The sequence below is a fragment of the Gymnoscopelus microlampas genome, assembly GCF_963454915.1.
Source record: "Gymnoscopelus microlampas genome assembly, chromosome: 3".
Classification (NCBI taxonomy): domain Eukaryota; kingdom Metazoa; phylum Chordata; class Actinopteri; order Myctophiformes; family Myctophidae; genus Gymnoscopelus; species Gymnoscopelus microlampas.
In genome coordinates this window covers 25507673-25530916 of record NC_139940.1, presented here as the reverse complement: position 1 = coordinate 25530916, position 23244 = coordinate 25507673, and the positions used below count along the sequence as shown (strand labels likewise).

Below are 23244 nucleotides of genomic sequence, written 5' to 3'. Positions count from 1 at the left end.
GAGTAATATAACCAGTGGTGCTTTTTCATGTCAATGACCCCGAAATTAATATATGGCCAACGGGACCCCATACAAGATTTGAGTTGTTATTCCACATTTACTTCCAAGGTTAAAAATAAATAAGTAGCCTAACAGTTTTTTCTTAATTGGGCTATATATATGAGGCAATGCAATGATATATGTTGTTGTTATTGAAAAAAATAAAGGTCAATGATAACTTCCAAGATTAAAAATAAATAAGTAGCCTAACAGTTTTTTCTTAATTGGGCTATATATATGAGGCAATGCAATGATATATGTTGTTGTTATTGAAAAAAATAAAGGTCAATGATAACTTCCAAGATTAAAAATAAATAAGTAGCCTGACAGTTTTTTCTTAATTGGGCTATATATGAGGCAATGCAATGATATATGTTGTCGTTGTTGAAAAAAATAAAAGTCAATGAGAACTGAGAAGAACCAGCTGCCACATTGACTGTAGTAGGTGACGAACTGTGACCGCGAGTTCGGCTTGTTACCATGGTTACTAACGCACGCTTACGTAGTCGTGTAGAAGCTCCAGTTGGGGGCGCAGTTTCACAACATCTGTACTATATAGTAGTGTGTGTGAGAGCTATGGGTGTGAGTAAACGCACCAGTCAGGTAGCGTAGACACAGAATCGGGCACTTGATTGCAACGGAGGGGCAACAACCCAGCAGAGCTGAAGCACCACCGGTGTGCACAACGGGTCCCACACTGCCTCCATTCCAACGGCTTGGGGGGAAAAGATGGTGGTTAAAAACAGAAAACAGACGGGGAAGACGCAATCAACCCAGCAGGCTGACCGAGAGAAGAGTCCGCTTGTTGTTCCTCTTTCTGGCAAAAGTAGACGAACGGGCAAAGATGGAAAGGGTTCCCATCACGGCTTTCTTCCAAACGGACTGTCGAGCATCAGGAGCAAACTGGGACTGTCTCCCTCTGCTTTCATGAAGCTAGGGATCACTCTGCTTCTGGGTAAGTTCACCCAGAGAGTGAGACGTGGCTAGTTGTTAGCTTCCCAAGCTAGCCGACGCTTGTTGTCTGTCTTCAGGTCTCCACACCAACTCTATGCTCTCTCCACCAGTAGCGTTAGCTGAATAGCTAAGTTAGATTCCGTGCCCATTGCCCCAAAATAACAGTGATTGCTAACTAGGGCTAGCTAGACTAGTGGTGTTGCCAGATTTTGCGAGAGAAACAAGCAACCAGGTCTATGAAAATAAGCCCAAAAGAAGCGACTGTATAGGCAATACAAGCACTTTAAACCTATTACCTATGGGCTATTTGAAAATAGTTGTTCATAAAGCTCACAACGGATCGCACCGTTGTGAGCTTGTAGATCTGCTATTGTAAAAACTTTTTTTTTTATGTGAAAAATGTGGAGTATTTTTAAACATTTAACAACACAAATATTGTATGGGGGTCCCTGTCCACACATTTTTTTGTCAGATGGGGGTCTGTGGACAAATACAAATTTCTTTGGGGGTCCTACTCTTACAAATTACTTTGGGGGTCCTTGAAATAAGCAACTAACTACACTTTACCCAAATAAGCAAGTACACTTTATAAACAAGCCCCAAAAACCGCAACCACCAATGTTTACAAGCAACTTTGCAGAAAAAAACAAGCCGCAAGTCGCTTATAATAAGCACACGTGGCAACACTGTAGACCAGTGTAACTGTCATTCCAAAGCTGCACTGCTATCAACCTGCTTGCTCCTCTAGTCTACACGTCAGCTGCCTGCATTGCAAGCTCGTTGAAGTTCATGCAAACGTCCTAAAGTTGTTGTCATCATCCCAAAGTAACACATGGCAGCCATCTATAGCCGTGGACCAGGATCCTATGGTCATATAATCAACAGATTAAACGACCAATGTGTCCTGTACTAGGGCTAAGCAGCCAGCCAACTTTAATACACATTGAAATCCTCTATGTTCATTTCATGGATGGATGGATAACACTATTCATCCCACAGGGATTAATTCTTGTTGCAGCAGAGTAAGAAGAATAAAAGTAAAAGTGCACAATATAAAATATAGTAATAAATAAATACAGCACCAAACCATACAACAATAGGACTATAACACTGTGACTATACTTACTCACATCTAACTAAAGATTGTACAAATATTAATCCAATTGGATTTGTACAGAGTAAATGAAATGTATGTATTAACACTGGGGAATTTATTGTGTATACTCCTAGTCTTATAGAACCTAACCCTATGCTAATTTGGGTTCGTTGGTTGTGACTGACCATCCATGATATCCAAGTTTATTTCAAGTTATCTTCCTTTATCTCCACTTTATTCACAGCTGCTCTGGCTGGGTATCTCCATTGGTAAGCCATTCTTTGTTCTTCACTGTGTTGATATTGCCAACCAGCAATGCATAGTACTTCTACAATAAATAGTATTTTTTGTCAATTTGACTAATATGTCTGCCCCTCTCTTGATTGATGATTAGGTATCATCTTACGCTGCTCTTTGAGAATGACAGACACTTTTCACACTTGTCTAACCTGGAGAAGGAGATGGCTTTTCGGACTGAAATGGTACATTTTAATTAATTCCCTGGGCCTTTGCCTTTCTTTTTGTCCCGCATACTTTGTTTGTTTTCATATCATGGTTGTATCATGTGGAGTGGATGTGGAACATAGTTCATAGTTATTATACATTGTTTTGCTTGCAGTCACTAGAAAGTTCATACTGTGTTTTCGGGCACAGAATAAACTTGACCTTTTGAAGAATGACCCTGGCGGTGGCATGATGCTATGTAAATAAGATGTTTCTTCTTACACTGGATTGTCTAGAACCAAATGGGCTGTGAGCCACTGCCATCTGCTCAACTTACCTCTCTTATGCTTGATTTATACTTCGTTGCGTGCCGATGTCTCAACACCGGAAATAGCGGAGCAACAAGCTCACAATGCGACGCGTTGTGAGCTTGTAAATCGGCTATTTTTGGTATGAGACACGATGTGCAAGCAAGTATAAATCAGGCTTTATTATGAGTCTCTCTGTGTGAGAACATGCCATGCACTGTACATGTATGTCTTTCTTTTGTTCCAGGGCTTGTACTACTCTTACTACAAGACTATCATTGAGGCACCCACCTTCCTGAATGGCCTCTACATGGTCATGAATGATCACCTGACGGAGTACCCCCTGATTATTAACACTTTGAAGAGATTCAATCTGTATCCTGAGGTAATATTAATGTTAGTATTCAACTACGCCAACATTTCTACTACACTCTTCTTGTAATATTGATTAATATGCATATAGAGAAACGCAGAGTGCATATAGAGAAACGCAGGACTCGTTAAAAAAAAGCATGTGTGCATATATAATACAATACACCACATTTGCACCAAAACAACTCAGTCACATTTCTTTTGAAAGACTGTCATGACTAGTGATGCGCGGGTTGACCCGTAACCTGCGGGTCAACCCGCGGCGCGGGTGGGTCGAGTCAGAATTTCGGAGGCAATTATGCTGGCTGCGGGTGAGCGGGTCACGCGCTCTCACACGCAATTTTTTTTTTTAAAATAACATGCTCTTGTTTTGTCTTCATTCCTAATAAGAATAAGAATAATAACAATAAAACAGTTTGAATAAACTTGGGGATTATTTTCTAACCATGATTTTACAGAATTATAAAAAAATCGCGGGTCGCGGGGCGGGTTGAGCCATAGATTTATATATGGGTTCGCGGGGTGGGTTGAGGTGGGTTGGGTTCCGTGGCGGGGCGGGGCGGGCCGAGTCATGAAAAAACCCGACCCGTGCATCACTAGTCATGACATATCAAATCTGTATCGATTTTTTTTGGGGGCAGTCAAGTACTCAAAATGGTAAGAACTTTTTAACCGCATGTAATATTAGGAATAACGACTGGGATGAGTAGCATCATAAACAAATCAGTTGAAAGCCTTTTGGCTTGCGTCAAAATAGCTGAGATGCAATGGCCAGAAAACCCAGTGACGGAAAAGGACTTGCCAATAGATATGCAATCAGAATTGTTATTCATTTTTCTCCTTTCTCTCTCCCCCCCAACACCCTGCCCCATCCACCCCTGCTACCTAGGTGGTCTTGGCCAGCTGGTACAGAATCTACACCGGTACAATGGACTATTTTGGGATTCCTACAAAGATGTGCTGGTCTATCAACAGAGGAGAGGGGCTGGCCCCTGTCGACAGTTGTGAAGGTACAGTCTGTCACCATGACGCTCTGCAATCATACTCATGCATGTGCCAGGGCATACACACACAACCACACAACCGCCCGCCCACACACAGATACAAATTTTCACCCACCAATAACCTGGAACTACGCATACAGAACACATGCACTGTATAGCAAGCAATCTCATGTTGAGTGATTGGATGACTAATTGCTGCATAAACCTTTATGGGTTTCTTTGCCTCTGGCCAGATACCATTAATCCTATGGTGAGACGGCAGTTAATAGAAAATACATCATCATTGATCAAAATTTGTATTTTATATTCCAGACGCTTTTCTTACAAGAAATGTGGTGATGCTGAATTTGACATCTTCTCAAAATATAATGATCATCTTATTAATATTCAAAACAAATTTGTTTAATACATAGCTTTACTTCTTCCATCCGTGCCCATTGGAGTGCTTGTATTCTAATTGCCAGCATCTGTTTATCTGTCACAGTGATAGATTAGATAGTTTTAATCTGATTTGGATCAAACTTTGAAGATGAGTCAGGGTAGGGTCAGGAGCTGCGTTATTGATTTTGTTTTATTTATTTATTTTATCAGTGAAAGGTCATGGTTACAGTGCAAGTACAAGTTCAAAGTTTAGTTCTTTCATTTTTTTCCTTCTTTTTTTAAATGTATCTACTTGTGTTTATTTGGCAGGAACAATGCACATTAATAAACACTTTAAACATGAGAAGGATGAAGTCATCTTTACACTATGTGTAAATATTCCGGATTTAGCGTGAAGCTAATTTCCATCCCTAGTCCCCAGACATAAAAACGAAGACATACAGAACAAACAACAAATATTCACTATTCTGGGAAATTGCAAAGTGTGGTTGCGCTTGTGATTCGAATTCGGTGCCGATCGGATCCTGCGTTCGTGATACATGCCGTTTTGATTTTAGGAAATAGGCCCCTCGCACAAATGTAATGGGCCAATCATATTGTCACGTCACTCCTGAGATCACTTGCATTTCATTTGGAGAGGATTGTCGTCGTCCCCCCCCCCCCCCCCCAAATCATGTTTTTGCATCAAACGGTTACATTTTGTGCATTTGTGCCCCCCCCCCCCCTATGGATCAAAGTGGAAATGCTTTTGGGGATTCGTTGAGTAAACCACATATGTGATTCAAATTTGGGATTGACTGGACGCCCTCGTTCGTGATTTTTGGCATTTTTTGTAAAACAGGCCCCTCCCACTAACTTTGGAAGCCAATTACGGACGAACGGTATGGACTATCAAAATTCCGCTTGGATATGTTTATCGCATGGGTCCAGAGATCATGTGTACCGATTGTTGTGAGATGTGGACAAAATACGTCGGAGGAGGAGCTTAAAGTGTGTTTTGAAGAAAATTCAAAATGGCGGAAAATCTATCCAGATGCAAATGGGCGTGGCCTTTATGGTGAGATGCGTCATGACCCAAGGAATTCTACAACCTACGGTTCAAGAAACGTAAAGTGGGCTGTTATAGCGCCACCATGAAGCTGACTGGTGTAATTATTTTTTCATAATTAGGGGATGCATGGGACTTTGAACCTCCCCTCCAAGTGTTGTAACTGTAGCCCTTATGGTTTCCGAGAGAGAAATACTTGAATGGGAGTCTTTGCATGTCCCCTTTATAAGTCAATGGGGAAATTCACTAATAATTTAATATCAATTAAAATATACAACGTATCTCTTAGCAAAACGATAGCCCACGAAAACTGTGGGAGGAGTAGCCAATGAAAATAAAGTTTATCTATAATAAATAAATAAAGTTAATATATTACTATAGTCTGGTTGCCCTGTTAGGGCAACCACACTAATAAATACAAAAATAACACAACATTCAACTACTGTACATGCGAACAGAAAACAGTGGGGAAAAAATACATTCTTTAAGAACAGTTTAGATTTGAACTAGGGGAATTTATAAGCGGTCGCAAGTCTGGTTGTTTTTCAACCATTGTTTAATTTGGCCTTTAAATGTTGTGAGGGCTTTTACTTAGCGTGACTGAGAGGCTGTTCCAGTTTAAGCTGCCTTTTATGCAAAGGAAGTTTTGTCCAACGGTGGTCCGTCCATGATGGACCTCACGGTCCCCTATGGTGTCTGTCTGTCTGACCTTGTGCCAAGTCTCTTTTCTTGTGGAGCTAGTTCATGTAGGCATTTGCAGATAAATAAGCACTAAACAAACTTTAGTTTTCTAAACTAAAGAAGTGATATTCTTCCAGAATGATGACAGTATGAGTGGTTTTCTGCAAATACCTTGAGGGCTCTATTGAAAAGCTGTTCTATGGTTTTAGGACTGTGGAACCAGCTAACAACCAGTTAGTGAAACGGTATCCAATGTGGGATATAATCATACAGGAGATATGTTTTTGCAGCATCAACTGTTATGAAGGGCCAGATTTGTTTAAAAATGTTCAAGTTTAATTTCGTCACTTGATTGATGTGTTTCTTAAATGACAGGTTTGAGTGCAAAATGACTCCAAGGTACTTGAACTGGGAGATTAATTCCAATTCACATTGGACATTGGACCCCTCCAGAAACACATTGGACCTATTTGCCATAATGTCCTGGTGGTAACCCTTCCGTGATGTGCATACAGATCAATTTCACTACTACCAGATAATTGTGTTTGCAGGATAATGGATAGGAAATCAATTAATAGTGATCAAAATATAGAGTTGTTGTTAATTTGATTTCCTATTATGTATTTGCATGCATGCATGTGTCGATTATTCTACTGCTATTAATAACGATTATTCGTTATTAACTTATTCACTGCCAAGGACGATTTTGACAACTTTTCTTCCAAAGGCTCAGACTGTCAAGGACCACTTTTACGACTTTTTGTGTTTTTTGGTGCTTCCACTAGATGGCGCTCTTTGCTAACATATGAGTGACTATTTCATCCTCAGATGCACACAGAACCAGGCGATCACGTGATCCCAAGATTTACTGCTCCATTCACTTCCTGGTTAACGTATAAAATCGCCTGTATCTCACCTCCTGTGTTTTACTATGTATTTTCGACGAGACATGCTATTTTCAACGGCCTATAACAAGCAAACGGGGGGGTTGTGATGACTTTTTTATTTTCTTCACGGAAGCACAGTGAAACCCCCCGTGATTAGCAACGATCAGGGGATCAATCATACTGGAGATAAATATTCCGTGACTACTTGAAAAGGTAATGAAATCGAAAGATCACTGGCAGTGGATGATTTATTTATGTATTTATTCTGGCAGTGAATGAGTTAATAGCAGTAGCAATTTTTAAGGGGAATTTGTTTTGGTAAAATTGTTCTGGGGATTCTTTTTTTTTTTTTTTTATCAAATGGTGGAAATTGCACCATTCACCATCCTAGTTTACATTAATAGCATTGCATTTGCCTATCAATTATTGTGACTAAAACATTAAGAAAACAAAAGCTTCAGCAATGAATTTATTCTGGTATCCTCATGAAAAATTCTAATAATCTATTATTCTGACCCATGCCTATTAGGAATGGGCGATCCGGCATACTTCTACGTGACCATTGTGTTCCTGCTGAACGGCCTGATGATGAGTTTGTTCTTTATTTATGGCACGTACCTCAGGTAAGTCTGTACCTCTGGTCACTGTGACCCTTATGTTGTTATGGTCAGATGGGCATGAGGGTAGAACTGGCCAATCATTACAGTTACCCAGAAAGCACTTTGCCTACTGTACCAAAAACAAATTGAGCACATTTTGAGAGTATGCAAATGAAAATATCACATACTGTAGTCATAGGCGATGCATAGCGTTATAATTTATTTCATGTGTGCAGCTGTCCCATTTGTGATTATTTACTTCACCGAAACCACTAACTGAAACAGCACAGATATTTAATGTAAAGTGAAAACAGAAAAGACAGTAATATAAAGCCCTGAGGGACTTCAATCAACAACGTATGGGGTTTAAATGGTTACCGTAAATACACTGTACATACTGTAAGAAGTTTGGTGCACCAGCTGTCCGCCTTGTTGCAGGCTTTCATAGGCAGGACAGAATGAGTGAGAGACAGTGTGGTTATGTCCACATTGTAAAAGTATGTAATACAATCACTGTCAATCATCAATCCAAAAAATGCTAATTAAGACAACTATTCATTAGCATGCAAGGTTTATTGATTAATAACATGCTGTACAAAAACACAAACATCATGGCTCTAATAAAAGACATTTGACACATTTGACAGATGAAAGTTGACCCTCATCTCTCTGTATCTCTTGTCTTCCTAGCGGCAGTCGGCTAGGAGGCGTGGTTACGACTCTGTGCTTTTTCTTTAACCACGGTGAGGTGAGTGTACTTCTTATTTGCTAAATGCCTAAAATGCTGAAAATGAATAAATATGCTGAACTCAAGGCTGGTTAATGGGAACTCATTACAGTAGTCAAAAGGGTGCACAGGGAACAGTCTCTTGCTGACAGAGACGTCTTCCACGCGCGCGTGCGTGCGTGCGTTCTTGCCTCCCTCAATACAGATGGCAAGAATCTCTATTGAGTTATTAGATCAATACACTGACATTTCATTTATATACACTCTACTCCTTTATCATCTCAATCCACCCACGTTTCTTGTCTCTCTCCCTTGCACCTTGGATCCGTTTTTTTTTTTTCATCTGTGATTTGTGGCATTAGCAGTGTAAGCGCACCATGGCCATGTGTCATGAGCTGATGGCTGTGTATGGCTAACACTGACATTAGGCTGTACTGGGTGAAAGTTTATACATAGAGTATGATTTTGCATCTTGCATAGTCATGCAAAAAAAAAAAAAAAAGAGGGTCTAATAACAGCATGGCTTCCCTGTGAATCTTTGATACACCGTCCCTCCATATTTGGGCTGACATCGTCATCAACATGACGTCAGGATCTGAGGTTATGAATGAATTTTCTAAATGTGAAAGATATTCACAATATGTGAAGAATATTCTCCTTGTTCTACTGGCAGTGTGCACAAGACATTTGGCGCTGATCAGTTCAGTGGTTTGCAAGATTAGCTGTGGACTCGCACGCACACACGCATGTATTGAGTCGGTATATTTAGGCATTCACGTAGATGCTGCTCTCACCCAGAACGACGGTGAATGATTACTTAGACAGGGAATCTGTGTTTTACTCAAACCACATGCCATTGCATGGTCCAACCTTTGACATTTTGGTTATGGCAGTGGTTCTCAAACTTTCTCATGTCAAGGACCCCCAAATTGATGTATGTGGCTGCGGACCCCATTCGGAAAATACTTGCCGGGGACCCCCACACAAGATTTGTGTTGTTAAAGTGTAAAAAAAAATATTCCAAAATGTTCACGTTTTCCAAGATCTTTTGATGTACAAGCTGGATGTGATGCATTGCGAGCTTGTAGATTGGCTATTTTCAATTAGCCAATGTATATAGGGTAAAATGGTTAAACTGATTATGATGCTATACAAACAATTTTGCTGGGGACCCCCTGGAACCCCCACAAGGACCCCTGGGGGTCCCCGGACCCCACTTTGAGAACCACTGGGTTACGGTGTGTGTGTGTGTGTGTGTGTGTGTGTGTGCGTGTGCGTGCGTGTGTGTGCGTGTGTGTGTGTTCCCAGAGCACTCGTGTGATGTGGACCCCACCCTTGAGGGAGAGCTTTAGCTACCCCTTCCTGGTGCTGCAAATGCTTCTGCTCACCTACATCTTGCGGTAACTCGTCGTCTCTCCTTCTCTCTTCCGTCGATACAATTTGATTTTGAGTTATTATGCAAGATGTTGTGATAATTTCATGACGATCACTAGCTTTGACCATTTCAAAACTTGGGAACCTGTTTGACATATCTTATTGTATTCTTTTGACTGAGCAAGGCCCTGCCGTTGATCATAATTGAATGCAATCAATGTAGTTGTTTCTCCAAAACCTTAAATTCAAGCCCCAAGTCTTAATCAGCAGAGGTGTGTGTGTGTGTGTGTGTGTGTGTGTGTGTGTGTGTGTGTGTGTGTGTGTGTGTGTGTGTGTGTGTGTGTGTGTGTGTGTGTGTGTGTGTGTGTGTGTGTGTGTGTGTGTGTGTGTGTGTGTGTGTGTGTGTGTGTGTGTGTGTGTGTGTGTGTGTGTGTGTGTGTGTGTGTGTGTGTGTGTGTGTGCGCGCGCGTGTGCGTGTGTGAGAGACTGCAGTCTTAATTCATCTTTACTTATCTGCCCTCTGTCTCACCACCATCCTCTGTCTCACCACCACCAGGACACGGAACCCAAGCAGGATGGCCATGGTTGCCCTGGGAATCTCCAATTTGTGCTTCATGCTGCCCTGGCAGTTTGCCCAGTTTGTGCTGCTCACTCAGGTAATAGAGGTCATAGTGAGAGGGGAGATAGCAGGGGAGAGATTAGAGAGAAAATGGAGACACACACACACGCACACACGCACACACACACACACACACACACACACACACACACACACACACACACACACACACACACACACACACACACACACACACACACACACACACACACACACACACACACACACACATACATACACACACTGTGAACTGTGGGCAGCAGAAAGGAATGGAGACAGAGCACACGCCAGGGAATAAAGTGACAAGAGAAATAGTTTGCATAAGGACCAAGATACCCAGAAACTGCACATGAGAAAAGAGAATGAAATAAATGTAATGAATGCTGACTGGTGCATAATATCCATTATCTGATTATGTATTATCTTATATTGCCATTGAATGTCCTGTATGTAATGTTCTTATTTATTTGTGTATGTCACATGGCAAAACATTGCATTTATTAAGCTCCTTTGTTTGGGATTGTTGGAGGGAGAGATTGCTTCAAAGGAAAAGCATATTGTGTGGAGGTTTTAAAATAGAGAAGGTGCAGGAGGAAGGAATCTGTTAGAGATGCAGAAAGAGACATTTGGAGATTACACAGCAGAGGCTGGCAGGCAGAAGTTCACACCAAACCTTACATTTATGTGTTGCTTGAAACAGTTTCATTCACACTGTGAAGATAGCCCTGTTAGGGCTCTGCAGTTTCTACAGCAGCATCTGAGCAGCTTAATGTGGTAAAGCTAATGCAAGACAAAGACCCATTAAATCACACTGATCCATTTCTCACTATTTTTAAACCGCTAATGAGCCCATTTCTCCACAGCTAAGCTTAGCGTTATGTGAGACCAAATGTGCTCGTACAGTAGGCATTGAGCCTCTATCAAAGCCTTGATTTGTTGGTTGAGTCATATGGCTGTGCTCAATCTGTGTCAGGAAATGTCCCAGCGGTGCAATGCACCGACTATTGCGAGCAAATCATTTGCATTTTATAGGGAGTGTGCCCTCAGCGTATTATTGATAGTATTTGTTTTTGTGTGTTTCAGGTGGCCTCTTTGTTTGCCTCATATATCCTGGGTTACCTCAGCCCCACCAAGATGCAGTCCATCCTGGTGACTCACATGGTAGACAACTTTACCAAGCAAGACATGAATAGATAGTTCTATTCTTATTTTTTTGCACAATGATAAATAAGAAAAATTGTCTCAACACTTTAGAAGGACATAAATGGAATACTGTATGGAAGTACCGATTATTAATAACAAAGTCTTAAATTAGAAGTTGTAGATGAAAATGTTTGCCTTCTCGGAGCAGTGGAGATCTTGTTGGACCACAACTCGCTTATTTGCAAGGATGCCAATCATACCTCCCATTTTGTGAAAAAACAACAGAATAGAAATAGCTGCTGCTGGTGTGAATTTAGTGTAACAGAAGGAAACGTGACTAACTGGTGCAGGTGAGGTGGAAAGAAAGCATTCAAAAGCATCTTGCCAAAAAATAAATTTCTACTGATATCGTAGATTGACCATTTGTGGTGCGTGACACCAGCGCGTACCATGTATAAATCAGGCTATACTGTATGTGTGTTTGCGAACTCCGCTTTATTCTCAAAGTGCTTAGGTGGGCGTGCCAAAAAAATCTTGTTTGTTCTGCCCAGGACAGAAGTGTGACTGTGTTTATGTCTGTGAGCAGAATTTTGTGGTGTGTAGGCATGCTTTTCCATCCTTCTCCTCCACATTCTTCACCTCTAATCCTCTCAGCAGGCCAGGTCTGTGTGCTCTACAGATAAGCAGATGGCAGCGGGCATCCCTTTTTGTTAAGATGGTGGAGATGTGTGAGGACATATGGTTCTGCATAATTCAAAGAGCTTGGCAAAAGAATAGTGGCGAGTGTGTATCTGTGTCTGTGGGAGAGGAGAAAAAGAACACATTCTACTCACTGGACACATGAAAATAGGCTTGTGTGTCCTGCATGACTTGGTTCTTGGTTGTATTGTATTGTGATCTCTATCCCCAGTGGGGTGAGGAAATGTGAATCATTACACTGTGCAAATATGCAGACTAAAGGAATCGTGCACATTTTTCAATGTGGGATTAAGAGTAAAGCTTGCCATTCAATACAGATTATGTTTGAAAATGGACAATTTATATTCTAATTATTATACTATTAAAACTACATATCCCTGACTCTCTGAGCATGGATCCATCAGAAGTGTACACTCTACAATCCACAGCCATATCAAAGAAGCCGGCTCATGATGAATGATGCCTCAATTCTCCTGTCTCCTCCTGCAGGTCACGCTGGGTGTGTGCTTCCTCCTGATGTTTGGAAACTCTATGCTGTTGACCTCCTTCTACGCCTCCTCCCTCGTCTCCATCTGGGTGAGTTGGAATCGACGTGAGATACCCTCTGACATGGATTCAATGCATTTTCTTGGATTGACTAGTTAAGTCAGGTCTTATAAATTAAATTTGCCATTATGACTTACTGACCATTCCATTGTTGGCATAGTATTGCCATGAATCTACCTAAAGAATCTTTGACTTCATATTTACAGTAAATCTATTGGTTTTATCAGTAAAACAGTGACTCAGAATCCAAGTTTTATGTCTAATAATTAGCTGCTGTCAATACATTGCCCAAATGCCACAAAACCACAGTTAAACTCGAAAATTGTTTGCTGATGGAATGGGCCTAGCATTAATATTTCATATTTCGCAATATTGCTGTGGTTAGCCTGACCATCCTTAATTGCATAATTCAGCATTGTAACCCCATGTTTGTAGAAGATATAGAGAGGGGATGGTTTTTATGTATTTTTCTTTATGTTGATAAAAGGAAATGAGAATAGTTTTAATAACACCATACAGTATTGTCATTTTAATGCTGCATTCAAATGTATATATCATATTGGATAATTAAAAATACATTGTTGAACACCTTTTCATCAAATATTTATGCATGGTGTTGGGACTCAGTTTTACTGGATGTGTCACACACTACATTGTATGTGGTTTGTGTCATATCTATTCCAGCTAGATAATAACTCTGGATTTCTTTGCAGGCCATCATCGCATTAAGGGACAAATTTGCTGAAGCCTTCAAACCTGGCATTGTGACATGGGTATGGAGAAGTTGTTTGTACGTGTGTGTTACCCTGCCCTCCCCCACCCTTCCAAAGTTGGTTGGAAATCACCATAAGCTAAATACTTGACTGGTCGGTAAATTTGTCTCCCTCACCAGCCGGGTAACCAGCTATAACATTCGGATGTGAAGATAGTCTGCCGTTACATCTGAGGAGATCTCAAATCAATATTTGATTAAAAAAACACACAAGGCTCCCTTGGAGACAAAATGGTCATGGCTGTGACCCAGGGTATTCGGCGATCAGTGCTAAAAGTGAATCATTTCTTCCCGGCCCCATTGCAAACCTTTACTCAATGTATCATGGTCTTACAAGAATCTGTTCAGAAGTTACAGTATGCACCTTTTTTTTTGATAGACCATGCCCACCACCATGCCCACTTTTAATCAGTTCTTTGGTCCACAACAAACCTTTTCTCCAAGTGAGGAATTGAGATGTCTTGACCAAAGTGTTGGGTTGGCCGACCATCTGACTGAACGGCATCACCATCATTAACATTCCACTAGCGGGGCTAAAAACCTATTTATCGGGGGAAATCTAATACATTTCTTGCCCTGCTCCCAACCACGCAACCCTCAAAATATTTTGTAGGCCTGTATGTGAGGCAACTGTGTGTACATCAATGAACAATAGCCTACTACTGTAACTTTTGTGTCTGGCACGTCTTGAAATTTCACTAGCTACTTCTGACAATTTCATTTTTAGACCAGTATCTCAAATGGATTTTCGGTTAGATCTGTGGCCTATAGAGAAGCCATACTTGCCAGATAATTAAGAAACATTTTCTTTGTAGCTGGCATTCATTTCCCATCTTGGTGCCATCTCGTCTCTTTCCTTAGATCATGCAGGGACTGGCTTGGTTCACCTCCACAGTTTTGTTCAAGTTCATGTTGTCCTCCATCCTCGGAGTCTCTGACGATGTAAGCTTGTCTAAAGTCAACTACTATATGAAAACCCCATACATGCATGCATACATATATACATACATACATACATACATACATACATACATACATACATACATACATACATACATACATACATACATACATACATACATACATACATACATACATACATACATACATACATACATACACACATACATAGTATGCATGTAATACATTGTGTGTGTGTAGATAGTTAGATATGTTTATTTATCAAATTGAGTCAAACATATTGCTTTGTCTTCCTGTTCTTCCTCTCCAGGCACACATTAGTGGCCTGATCAAGTCTAAGTTCACCAGTTACCAGGACTTCCACACCCTGATGTATACTTGCGCTGCTGAGTTTGACTTCATGGAGATGGAGGTATGGCTGTGGTGTGGTCCTTAACCGTTTCAACACTTTTTTTTTTTTTTAAGTGAAAAATCATGTGTCATAGTATTTGACATTTCGCTCCATCCAAGCTGCAGTCAAGGGGTGATAACTGAGTGAAGATAAGGGACAAATGTGTCAGAGCATAAGGAACAGTGTGACAATCTCACAACCCTCCCTCCCTGTCGCTTGAAAATGTCAACTGCTCTGCTCTGAAAATGTCAACATTGAAAACAAAATAGCCTGCTGTTTAGTATCAGTAATTATTATCTGATACTAAACCACAGAGCTTTTTGGCAATTTCCATGCGCTCAAGAAAAAGAGTGAGAAGCTAAATTCACAGAACTCACAAAGGCATAAGCCTGATTGCATGATGCATAAAATATGATGCATTGTGAGCTTGTAGATCTGCTATTTTTGGAGAGTGAAACCATCGTATGAATGAGTACAACTTAAGCAATAGTCCAAATAATTGTGTGTGTGTGTGTGTGTGTGTGCGTTTGCGTGTCAGCAATGATTATCATTTGACTTGAACTGTTATTTATTTTATCTATTTATAAAATATTTTTCTTCTCTCCTCTTATCTCTCAGACGCCACTACGCTATACCAAGACATTACTGCTCCCTGTCAATGTGCTGGTGGTTGCTCTCATTGCTAGACAGGTAAGTTAACTACTGTAATCCTGTGGCTGTGTCTTACTCATGAGAACGGGAATCTGAAACTATTGTGACAGTTAAAACAAATCACACAAGTGTGTAGCTACCAAATTGTCCCTATTTATTAATTATTAATGGTTTCTTGAAAAATGGCTTCAGCCTTGGTAAAATGTTCATACCTTTTATGATCTGCATTTGAGCTTCTGTGTGATGGTTTATTAGCCTGGTAAACCATCCCGGTCGCGTGAATTCACATTATCATGTGTCTTCTGCAGACCGGTCTGGCCCCAAGCGCTGGGTGGGTAGCAGTACACAACCATGATAATGTGAATTCACGTGACCGGGATGGTTTACCAGACTAATGGTTTATCCCACACCACTATCTGTCTAGACTGTCCAGGATATAGTGAGGTTCCTAATGGAAGGCAAGAAAGCCTTGGAGGATGATGATATCAAGTCTGAGGATGAAGATGAGTCTGAAGGGTAAGTAATCTATAGGCTCCTCTCTCGACCTGAATGCATTTTCCTGAATGTGAGCGTTCTCATTCACTCATACCCATTTAATGTACCTCACTTTTACATTTTGTTTTTAATTGGAGGTCAAAATGGGCTACGTGGCTCCTGACTGTGAACAGTTAGAAGGGTCATGAACCATGACTGGGCCAGGGCTCGAATGAACAATGGTATTACAATAAGTTACATCATAGATTGTAAGCTAGCAGTAGCAGGAATTAACGGTTGGGGAGTATTCAAGCAAATGCTCTGTCCCCACTCACCTGGTTAAATAAACAAATCAGTTTAGCGTGCTTGGAATTGATTTTCTATTATCTTTTAATGCATACGAATATTAGACTGGTTGCTAAATACAATTATTTCCAAACTTGTGGGTATGGTATTCCAAAATGTTATAGGCTCACATCACATTTTTATATAATTCTTATAATGTACTTTTGTTCTATTTTGGTGTTGGTCATTTTTTCAGAACTGCAAATATGTGTCATACTGGGAATCAAATGTGTTAGTCGTGTGTTATGTTATCCCAGAGTGTACCACCTAACGCCTCATAACTGAGCTTGGCGTTGTTATAATTGATCCAGTAACTTCTGTTTTATTTTGCAGGCTTGAAATGACAGCAAAAGCAGAGGTGAGAACTCAGTCTGTACACTTGGCTGTTACTGCTAATTGTATTCAGTGGCTTTGTCACACGAATACTGCATGTGTTCTGCACTCTCATGCATTTGAATGCTGTGAGTCCAATCTCTGAGCCTGGTTTGTGCACTGCACTCAACAAACCTAGCAATTATACAGTATCTTGTGATTTCCATTATTTAACTCATTGCCAGGGGTTGACAGGCAATTTTCCTCATGGTATGAAATCCCCTTGATCCTGTTTGGGTCTTCTTTGCTTTCCCTCCCTCTCAAAGTTTTAAAACTGAGATTTTTACCCACAGCCAAGATTTACCAGCAAGTTCTTCAATGATTAACTTAAATTTGTCGTTTGAGTCTCTGGTTCATCGTGCCTCTTCTCTTGAGCTTCTTTGGTGACTTGGATGTGTGCATTCACACTCTCTTTTAGCTGGTATACCACAGTCTCCAGCTGGTGGCGTTTACCGTGTTGGCCATCCTCATCATGCGTCTGAAGCTTTTCCTCACGCCCCACATGTGCATCATGGCCGCCTTGGTCTGTTCTAAACGGGTCAGTACTGTACCACTTTCACTCTGGTTTTACTCTCAACTGGTATCAAACATTGCAGTACATCAGTCATCCTTAGTACCATTCATTTGTATAATTTATTTTCGCCATCCTGAAAGATTTGCATCTATAAACATCTACTGTATGCCCTTCATTAGAAATGTCCAGCGTTCACATTCATAGAGGCTATCCTGATGTGTTGAAAGGAAAGGTTATGTCCATGTCACAATTTGTCACAACTTTTCCCAGTTCCATTTCTGTGTTGTACTGATTTATCTTCCTTTTTACTCTTTCAATTTCCCTTTCGTAAAATGCCTCTCTCGCTTATCTGCTTTCTATTTATATAAATGGGACTGTGTGTGTGTGTGTGTGTGTGTTAGTTGTTTGGATGGATAGGTGAGAGGGTGAAGCTGCAGCTAGCGGTATTTGCCATTGTGTCCATCATGGCTGTGCAGGGTATAGTCAACCTGCAGGCCCAGTGGGGGATCATAGGTGAGTTCAGCAACTTGCCCCAGGAGGAATTGCTGGACTGGATCCAAGAGAACACCCATCCAAGTGAGTGTGCTGCTGGTCATGATGTAATTTTAACCCCATTGAGCTTATTGTTTAGTTGGATGATGAAAATTATCTAAATGAAAATGGATTGAATAATTTCATTTCATGGTAAATTCACTTTTTCCACCAATCAAATGAAGCACTGACCCATAATCTACCCTTTAACTCCCAGTGAGGATTACCTGGGACAATTGCATTGAAAAGAAGGGAAGGGGCAGGACACATTTCTTATAACTCTCGGTTTCGCTTATATTTATTGTGTGTGTGTGTGTGTGTGTGTGTGTGTGTGTGTGTGTGTGTGTGTGTGTGTGTGTGTGTGTGTGTGTGTGTGTGTGTGTGTGTGTGTGTGTGTGTGTGTGTGTGTGTGTGTGTGTGTGTGTGTGTGTGTGTGTGTTTGCATGCACTCTTCAGAGTCTGTATTTGCTGGTGCCATGCCCACCATGGCCAGTGTGAAACTGTCCGTTGGACGACCCATTGTCAACCACCCCCACTATGAAGACGCTGGTCTGAGGTCAGCACTAACATCTCACTGTACACAACAGGTTTTTATTATGGCAAGATGAATATTATGATAACATGTATTATGGCTGCACACCCCTTACAGAAGTAGAAGGGGCAGCCCTTTTGAGAAAAATAATCAAGCATTCTAGTATAGATCAAAAGTACGGGACATTTTTATTGCCCATTTCCAGGGCTTAAACGCTTTGGCAAAAGGATGAGATACAAAATCGGGTATTGCAAGACCTCCGCATTTACAACGCCACTGCGCATGCTTCTATCATCTGAAACGCTGGTGTAGCCTGCTTTAATCCCGGAAGAAAAGGGTACGTCCGGGTGCATCATGCGCTTCTGAGCAACTTTCATTGAAATTAATAAGTGGGGGCGGGGCCGTCCGTTCTCTAGATGTATTATAACTCTATGGCCATAACCAACACCAAAGACTATAGAAATGTCACACAATGTCTCCCTGCTTGGCACACTGCATCAAGGGTCGGTTTGGGGGTAAGTCCCAGTGAAATACTAGCGTCATGTACAAGGGGTTTACATCAAGCTGCCCATGCTACAGAAACGGGAGATGGGCTCCTGCCCTATGGGCCACATGACTCAGCAAGGCTTACTTATAACCAACTCAATGTAGATCCATAAGCACCAGATTTCCGTTCTTCTGAACACTAACCTCAGCCACAAGTATTTAATGCACAATATCACTTAAAAACTTCCCTTATCTACAATATACTACATTCCCATTTCACAAACGCGTCTACAGTAAAATACACATGCAAAGTTTACATAGCGGGTCAACAGACTCATGCTGACACAACCTAACAACCTATTGAGCTTCTTCCTTTGTTTGTGATGTGATGTAATTTTCCTGTTATATGAGCATCACCAAGATAACTCAAACAGTCATCTTCTAAAACTCATGTGCTGACACAGTGGATAGCAGCCATACCTCAACTAACGTATAACAAATGTAAACAAATCACAAATGTAAGCAAATGTAAACATGGCCCGGAATCATGAGTCACTTGGTCAAATATTTTTTCCATTTAAGTACATAATATGCTAAAGGTTGCCCTCGGTTTCAGCATGTGGACACCAAAGGTACACTGCTCAAGTGGCAAAACATGACGTGTAGCGATGTGAACACATTCTGAAATGACTGCCGACTATTTTACAAAGCATTTACCATGGTTTATTTGATTTGTGAGGAAGTAATTGGATTCATTCCATGTCAGTGTAGGCTGTGAAAATCAACTTAGAGACTTGACATTTGCTCGAGATGTGGAATTCACGGTGAACTTCATTTACAACTTTATTTTTGTCAAAGTTACGGTATTGTTAGATTTGAATGCATTTTAAAGTCTAGATTGATTGGAACTTGGATGTGCTAAAGAAAAGCGCAAAACGTGAAATCTAAAAATAAAGCCAGCACTAATGGGAAAATGTTCAGTGTTTACAGTATGTCCAATATTATGGCCAAAGCTGTGAATATACAATGATATGTATTGAGTGTAGTGGCATGGTTCATTTGACCAAATATACTGTTCTGTCCTCAGGGAGAGGACTAAGCTGGTGTACTCCATGTACAGCCGCATGTCTGGAGAAGCGGTTAAAAGGAACTTGATGAAGCTGGATGTGGACTACTTTGTCCTGGAGGACTCGTGGTGTATCAGGCGAACCAGGTAAATGAACACCACAGGTTTCTTAGTCTAAAAAGAAACATCACAATGTATTTGACATTTTGGGGATTTCTCTTAAGTTGTCATCTAAAATAGGTTACAATGACTGAGCTCACAACGGCATATGGGCAGTTGCAAGTATCTAGACCTCTGATATTTCAGTCATAGGATGGTAGGCATTAGAATGAATCGTTTAGCAGGATGATACCCAGCATGCACGGAATGACGAATTGGGCCGAACAAATGCAATCTCAATTATTAACCCCCCCCTTCCCAGTAGATTTAGGTACTAGCTCATGTCAACGTGGAAATCTGCATTCCTCTCAGATTTTGTGACTGTGCATACTTTATGAAGTATGCTGTATGCACATGCACTAGAAAAACAAATGGTTGCTCTGTTTGAGGAGAGGCTGAGTGAGGAGATCCATTGCTACCCGTATCTGTATAATTCATTGTTATAAGACTATAAAGACAACCAAATGTGCTTCAGTTCATGGAGAGAAATTGCCCTGACAGTCAGAAGAGATGAAAGTGTGTACAGGCAGAAGTAACTGCGAGACCACCAATTTCCACTATTTTGATTTGTAGTGCGCATGTATGTGCAGACACCAAATTATAGCATGTGCTGAACCATGTCTGCTGTCCTCAGAACGTCCTGGCTACACAGATACATCAAGTATGATCAGGCCTTAAAGGAGCACTTCACCCATTTTCATATCTTCATATAATTGGTCCTCACTAATGCTCAGTACAATATGGTACCATGTTGGTCTACTAGTTCTATGTCTGTGAAGGCTGTGAACAGTTCTGAAACCTGCCTACCAGTGACATCATCGATAGGCAGGTTCGGTCATTTCAAACTAGATTTAAAACGTTTTATTTTCTTTTTATTAACGCAATGGCTTCTATTATAGCATGCTAACTTCTTTCCAGGAAGATAAAGGCTGTAGTTTCTATTAGCTTGGAATCCCCATCGATAATGTCATTAGTAGGAAGGTTTGTGGAGTGAGTGGATGGAAATTGTGCTGTCTTATGAGCATTAGTGAGGATCAATTATATGAAGATAAGTTTGAATACAGTGAAGTGCTCCTTTACGTTGAGCACACGCTTCCAGTGTGTTTCTCTGATCATCTGATGAATTGAGGAGAGAAGCTTGGCCAAGCTATACTTTCATATCAACGGCTGACATTTGAACTGCTGTAGAAGAGTTTTGGAAACTGCTTTATAAGAACAGTTTATCATATATTTTTTCCCATGGCTCCCTAACAGTCTTCACATCTTTCTGTTATCAGGCCAGGCTGCAGTATGCCAGAGATCTGGGACGTGGAAGACCCCCAGAATGCTGGCAACACCCCCCTCTGCAGCCTCATGTCAAGGAACTCACGGCCCCACTTCACCACTGTCTTTGACAACAGTGTTTATAAAGTTCTCAAAGTCCCTAAAGTTGCCAAAGAGGTCAGATAACAGTTGGATTGTACTGTTCTACACTATCTAGTATTTTTCACACTGGCACTAAGCCTGTTGTGTCTTGGGGGTGAGGTTCCTTTCCCTGTAGGGTCAGTCTCTCTGTTGGAGCAACCACTGCCATTGCTGCTTTCTATTCCGCTCCCTTATGACTTCAGAAGACCCAGGAGTTTCTCCATTGTGTTGGTGACTTTAGAGAACCCCCACGTTCCCCAGAGTTCATTAATCATGCCAGTTGCTGTATTCCCGTTGTCCCAAAACGTTCACATTTCAATTTATTTGGTGCTCTTCTATGCCAAATATGAGGCATTGCATTTCTTTGTTTATTTTATTGTGTTGGTTCTTTTACACATTTTTTTTTGTATTTGGCTTGAAATTTTGTTATTATACACAACCCTGCAGTCAGACATCAGTGTTTCTGTTTTTTTAATTAATAATTTTCATTGGCTTTTGCTTTTGGAGTTAACTTTTTTCTGCCAGGACCAATCAAAGATGTCCACCAACTGTGAAGCAATACCCTTTGCGAACATGACAACAACTATATCCATTCAGTTGTTATGTAGTGTTGAACTGTTGATTATGCCATAATTGATCTTGAAAGATTTTCAGTAATACTATATTTTTTTATAATTTATTTGTGTTCGCATTTCTATATACAAATGTGTGCCGAAGGGTGTTGTGACATCTTTTTGTCAGTGGAAAGTGGTGTTTTAAAGTGTTCAAAAGAATCACAGGGAAATTAAGTTTGGTTATTTAAGCCTTTTAATAATAATTCAGCTGAATAATAATTCAGGATTGAGGTCAGTTCATTTTGAATTTTCATTATAATTTTTACATTTCCTGTGGTAAGAGTTGCAGGTTTTTTTATTTAAAATGCAATCTACTCTATAAATTGATTTAATTGAAAGTGGATTGACCCCAGTACGGACAGCCGTTATGTACATTCTCCATCATGTGGAAAATGTATGCTTTATGCATACCCAAAATATATTTTAGAATATGCTAACACCTTTTTTTTATATGCTAAAACCTTTTATTTTATTTTATTTTTGTATTATTGCCAAAGCCTTTTTAAGCTGCATGTGCCAGCTCATCATGTCAAATCTCATATTGATACATTACCTCCAGGACAGCTGGAAAGACACTGTTTGCAACCTGGATTCTTTAAAACTGAATAACCCAAATAATTGGTAGCAGTGAATTTTCTCTAAATAGTAGCACTCTTTGTTTTCTCCTTAAATTCTTCAGTATTGTAACAATAATGTACTGTAAGCTGATTTCAAAGTTGTGATGCTCTCACTAAAAGGTAGAGCTCTTATATTATCTGTAGCCTTTATGCCAATGCAGTGAAAGTAAAGTGGCCTTTAACCCAGTCAATTTTGGCAGTGAACTTTGGTGCCACAACAGAAATTCTACATTGATGATGTAATCATTTTCAGTCACTGTTGTCACTGCTTTCTATGTTTAAATGTATTTTAAATGTGAATGATTATACAACACAGTTCTTGCTCAGAAAATGCTGTTCTTTGACCCTTACTCAGCAAGTGTTTGAAGTAAATGCAGTTCTTTGACCCTTACTCAGCAATTGTTTGAAGTAAATGCAGTTCTTTGACCCTTACTCAGCAAGTGTTTGAAGTACAAGTGTGCTGTTAGTTGTGAA

General features: G+C 40.5%; 1 protein-coding gene across 2 annotated transcripts; it reads left to right on the top strand.

The window, feature by feature from the left end:
* Positions 1 to 476: 476 nt before the first annotated feature.
* On the top strand, positions 477 to 21991 carry dpy19l1l (dpy-19-like 1, like (H. sapiens)). Of its 2 annotated transcripts, none has more exons than XM_084053106.1 (22): positions 477 to 994; positions 2334 to 2358; positions 2484 to 2571; positions 3089 to 3226; positions 4103 to 4223; positions 7744 to 7837; positions 8510 to 8561; positions 9849 to 9940; positions 10471 to 10570; positions 11617 to 11694; positions 12865 to 12951; positions 13635 to 13694; positions 14555 to 14635; positions 14925 to 15026; positions 15624 to 15695; positions 16081 to 16172; positions 16809 to 16833; positions 17266 to 17385; positions 17763 to 17937; positions 18349 to 18448; positions 19998 to 20123; positions 21413 to 21991. In XM_084053106.1, exons 1-22 carry the CDS (start codon positions 769 to 771, stop codon positions 21582 to 21584), a joined length of 2226 nt encoding a protein of 741 aa, XP_083909232.1. In that variant the 5' UTR covers positions 477 to 768; the 3' UTR covers positions 21585 to 21991. The 2 variants fall into 2 exon arrangements, with proteins under 2 accessions (XP_083909232.1, XP_083909231.1); XM_084053105.1 differs by having other exon boundaries at positions 8504 to 8561.
* Positions 21992 to 23244: the final 1253 nt, after the last annotated feature.

Excerpts from the sequence above, each read along its gene's own strand:
- dpy19l1l (XM_084053105.1), top strand. The coding sequence starts at position 769 with ATGGTGGTTAAAAACAGAAAACAGACGGGGAAGACGCAATCAACCCAG. Across the intron at positions 12,952-13,634 it reads CCTCCCTCGTCTCCATCTGG|GCCATCATCGCATTAAGGGA; the intron begins GTGAGTTGGAAT and ends ATTTCTTTGCAG. Across the intron at positions 15,027-15,623 it reads TTGACTTCATGGAGATGGAG|ACGCCACTACGCTATACCAA; the intron begins GTATGGCTGTGG and ends CTTATCTCTCAG.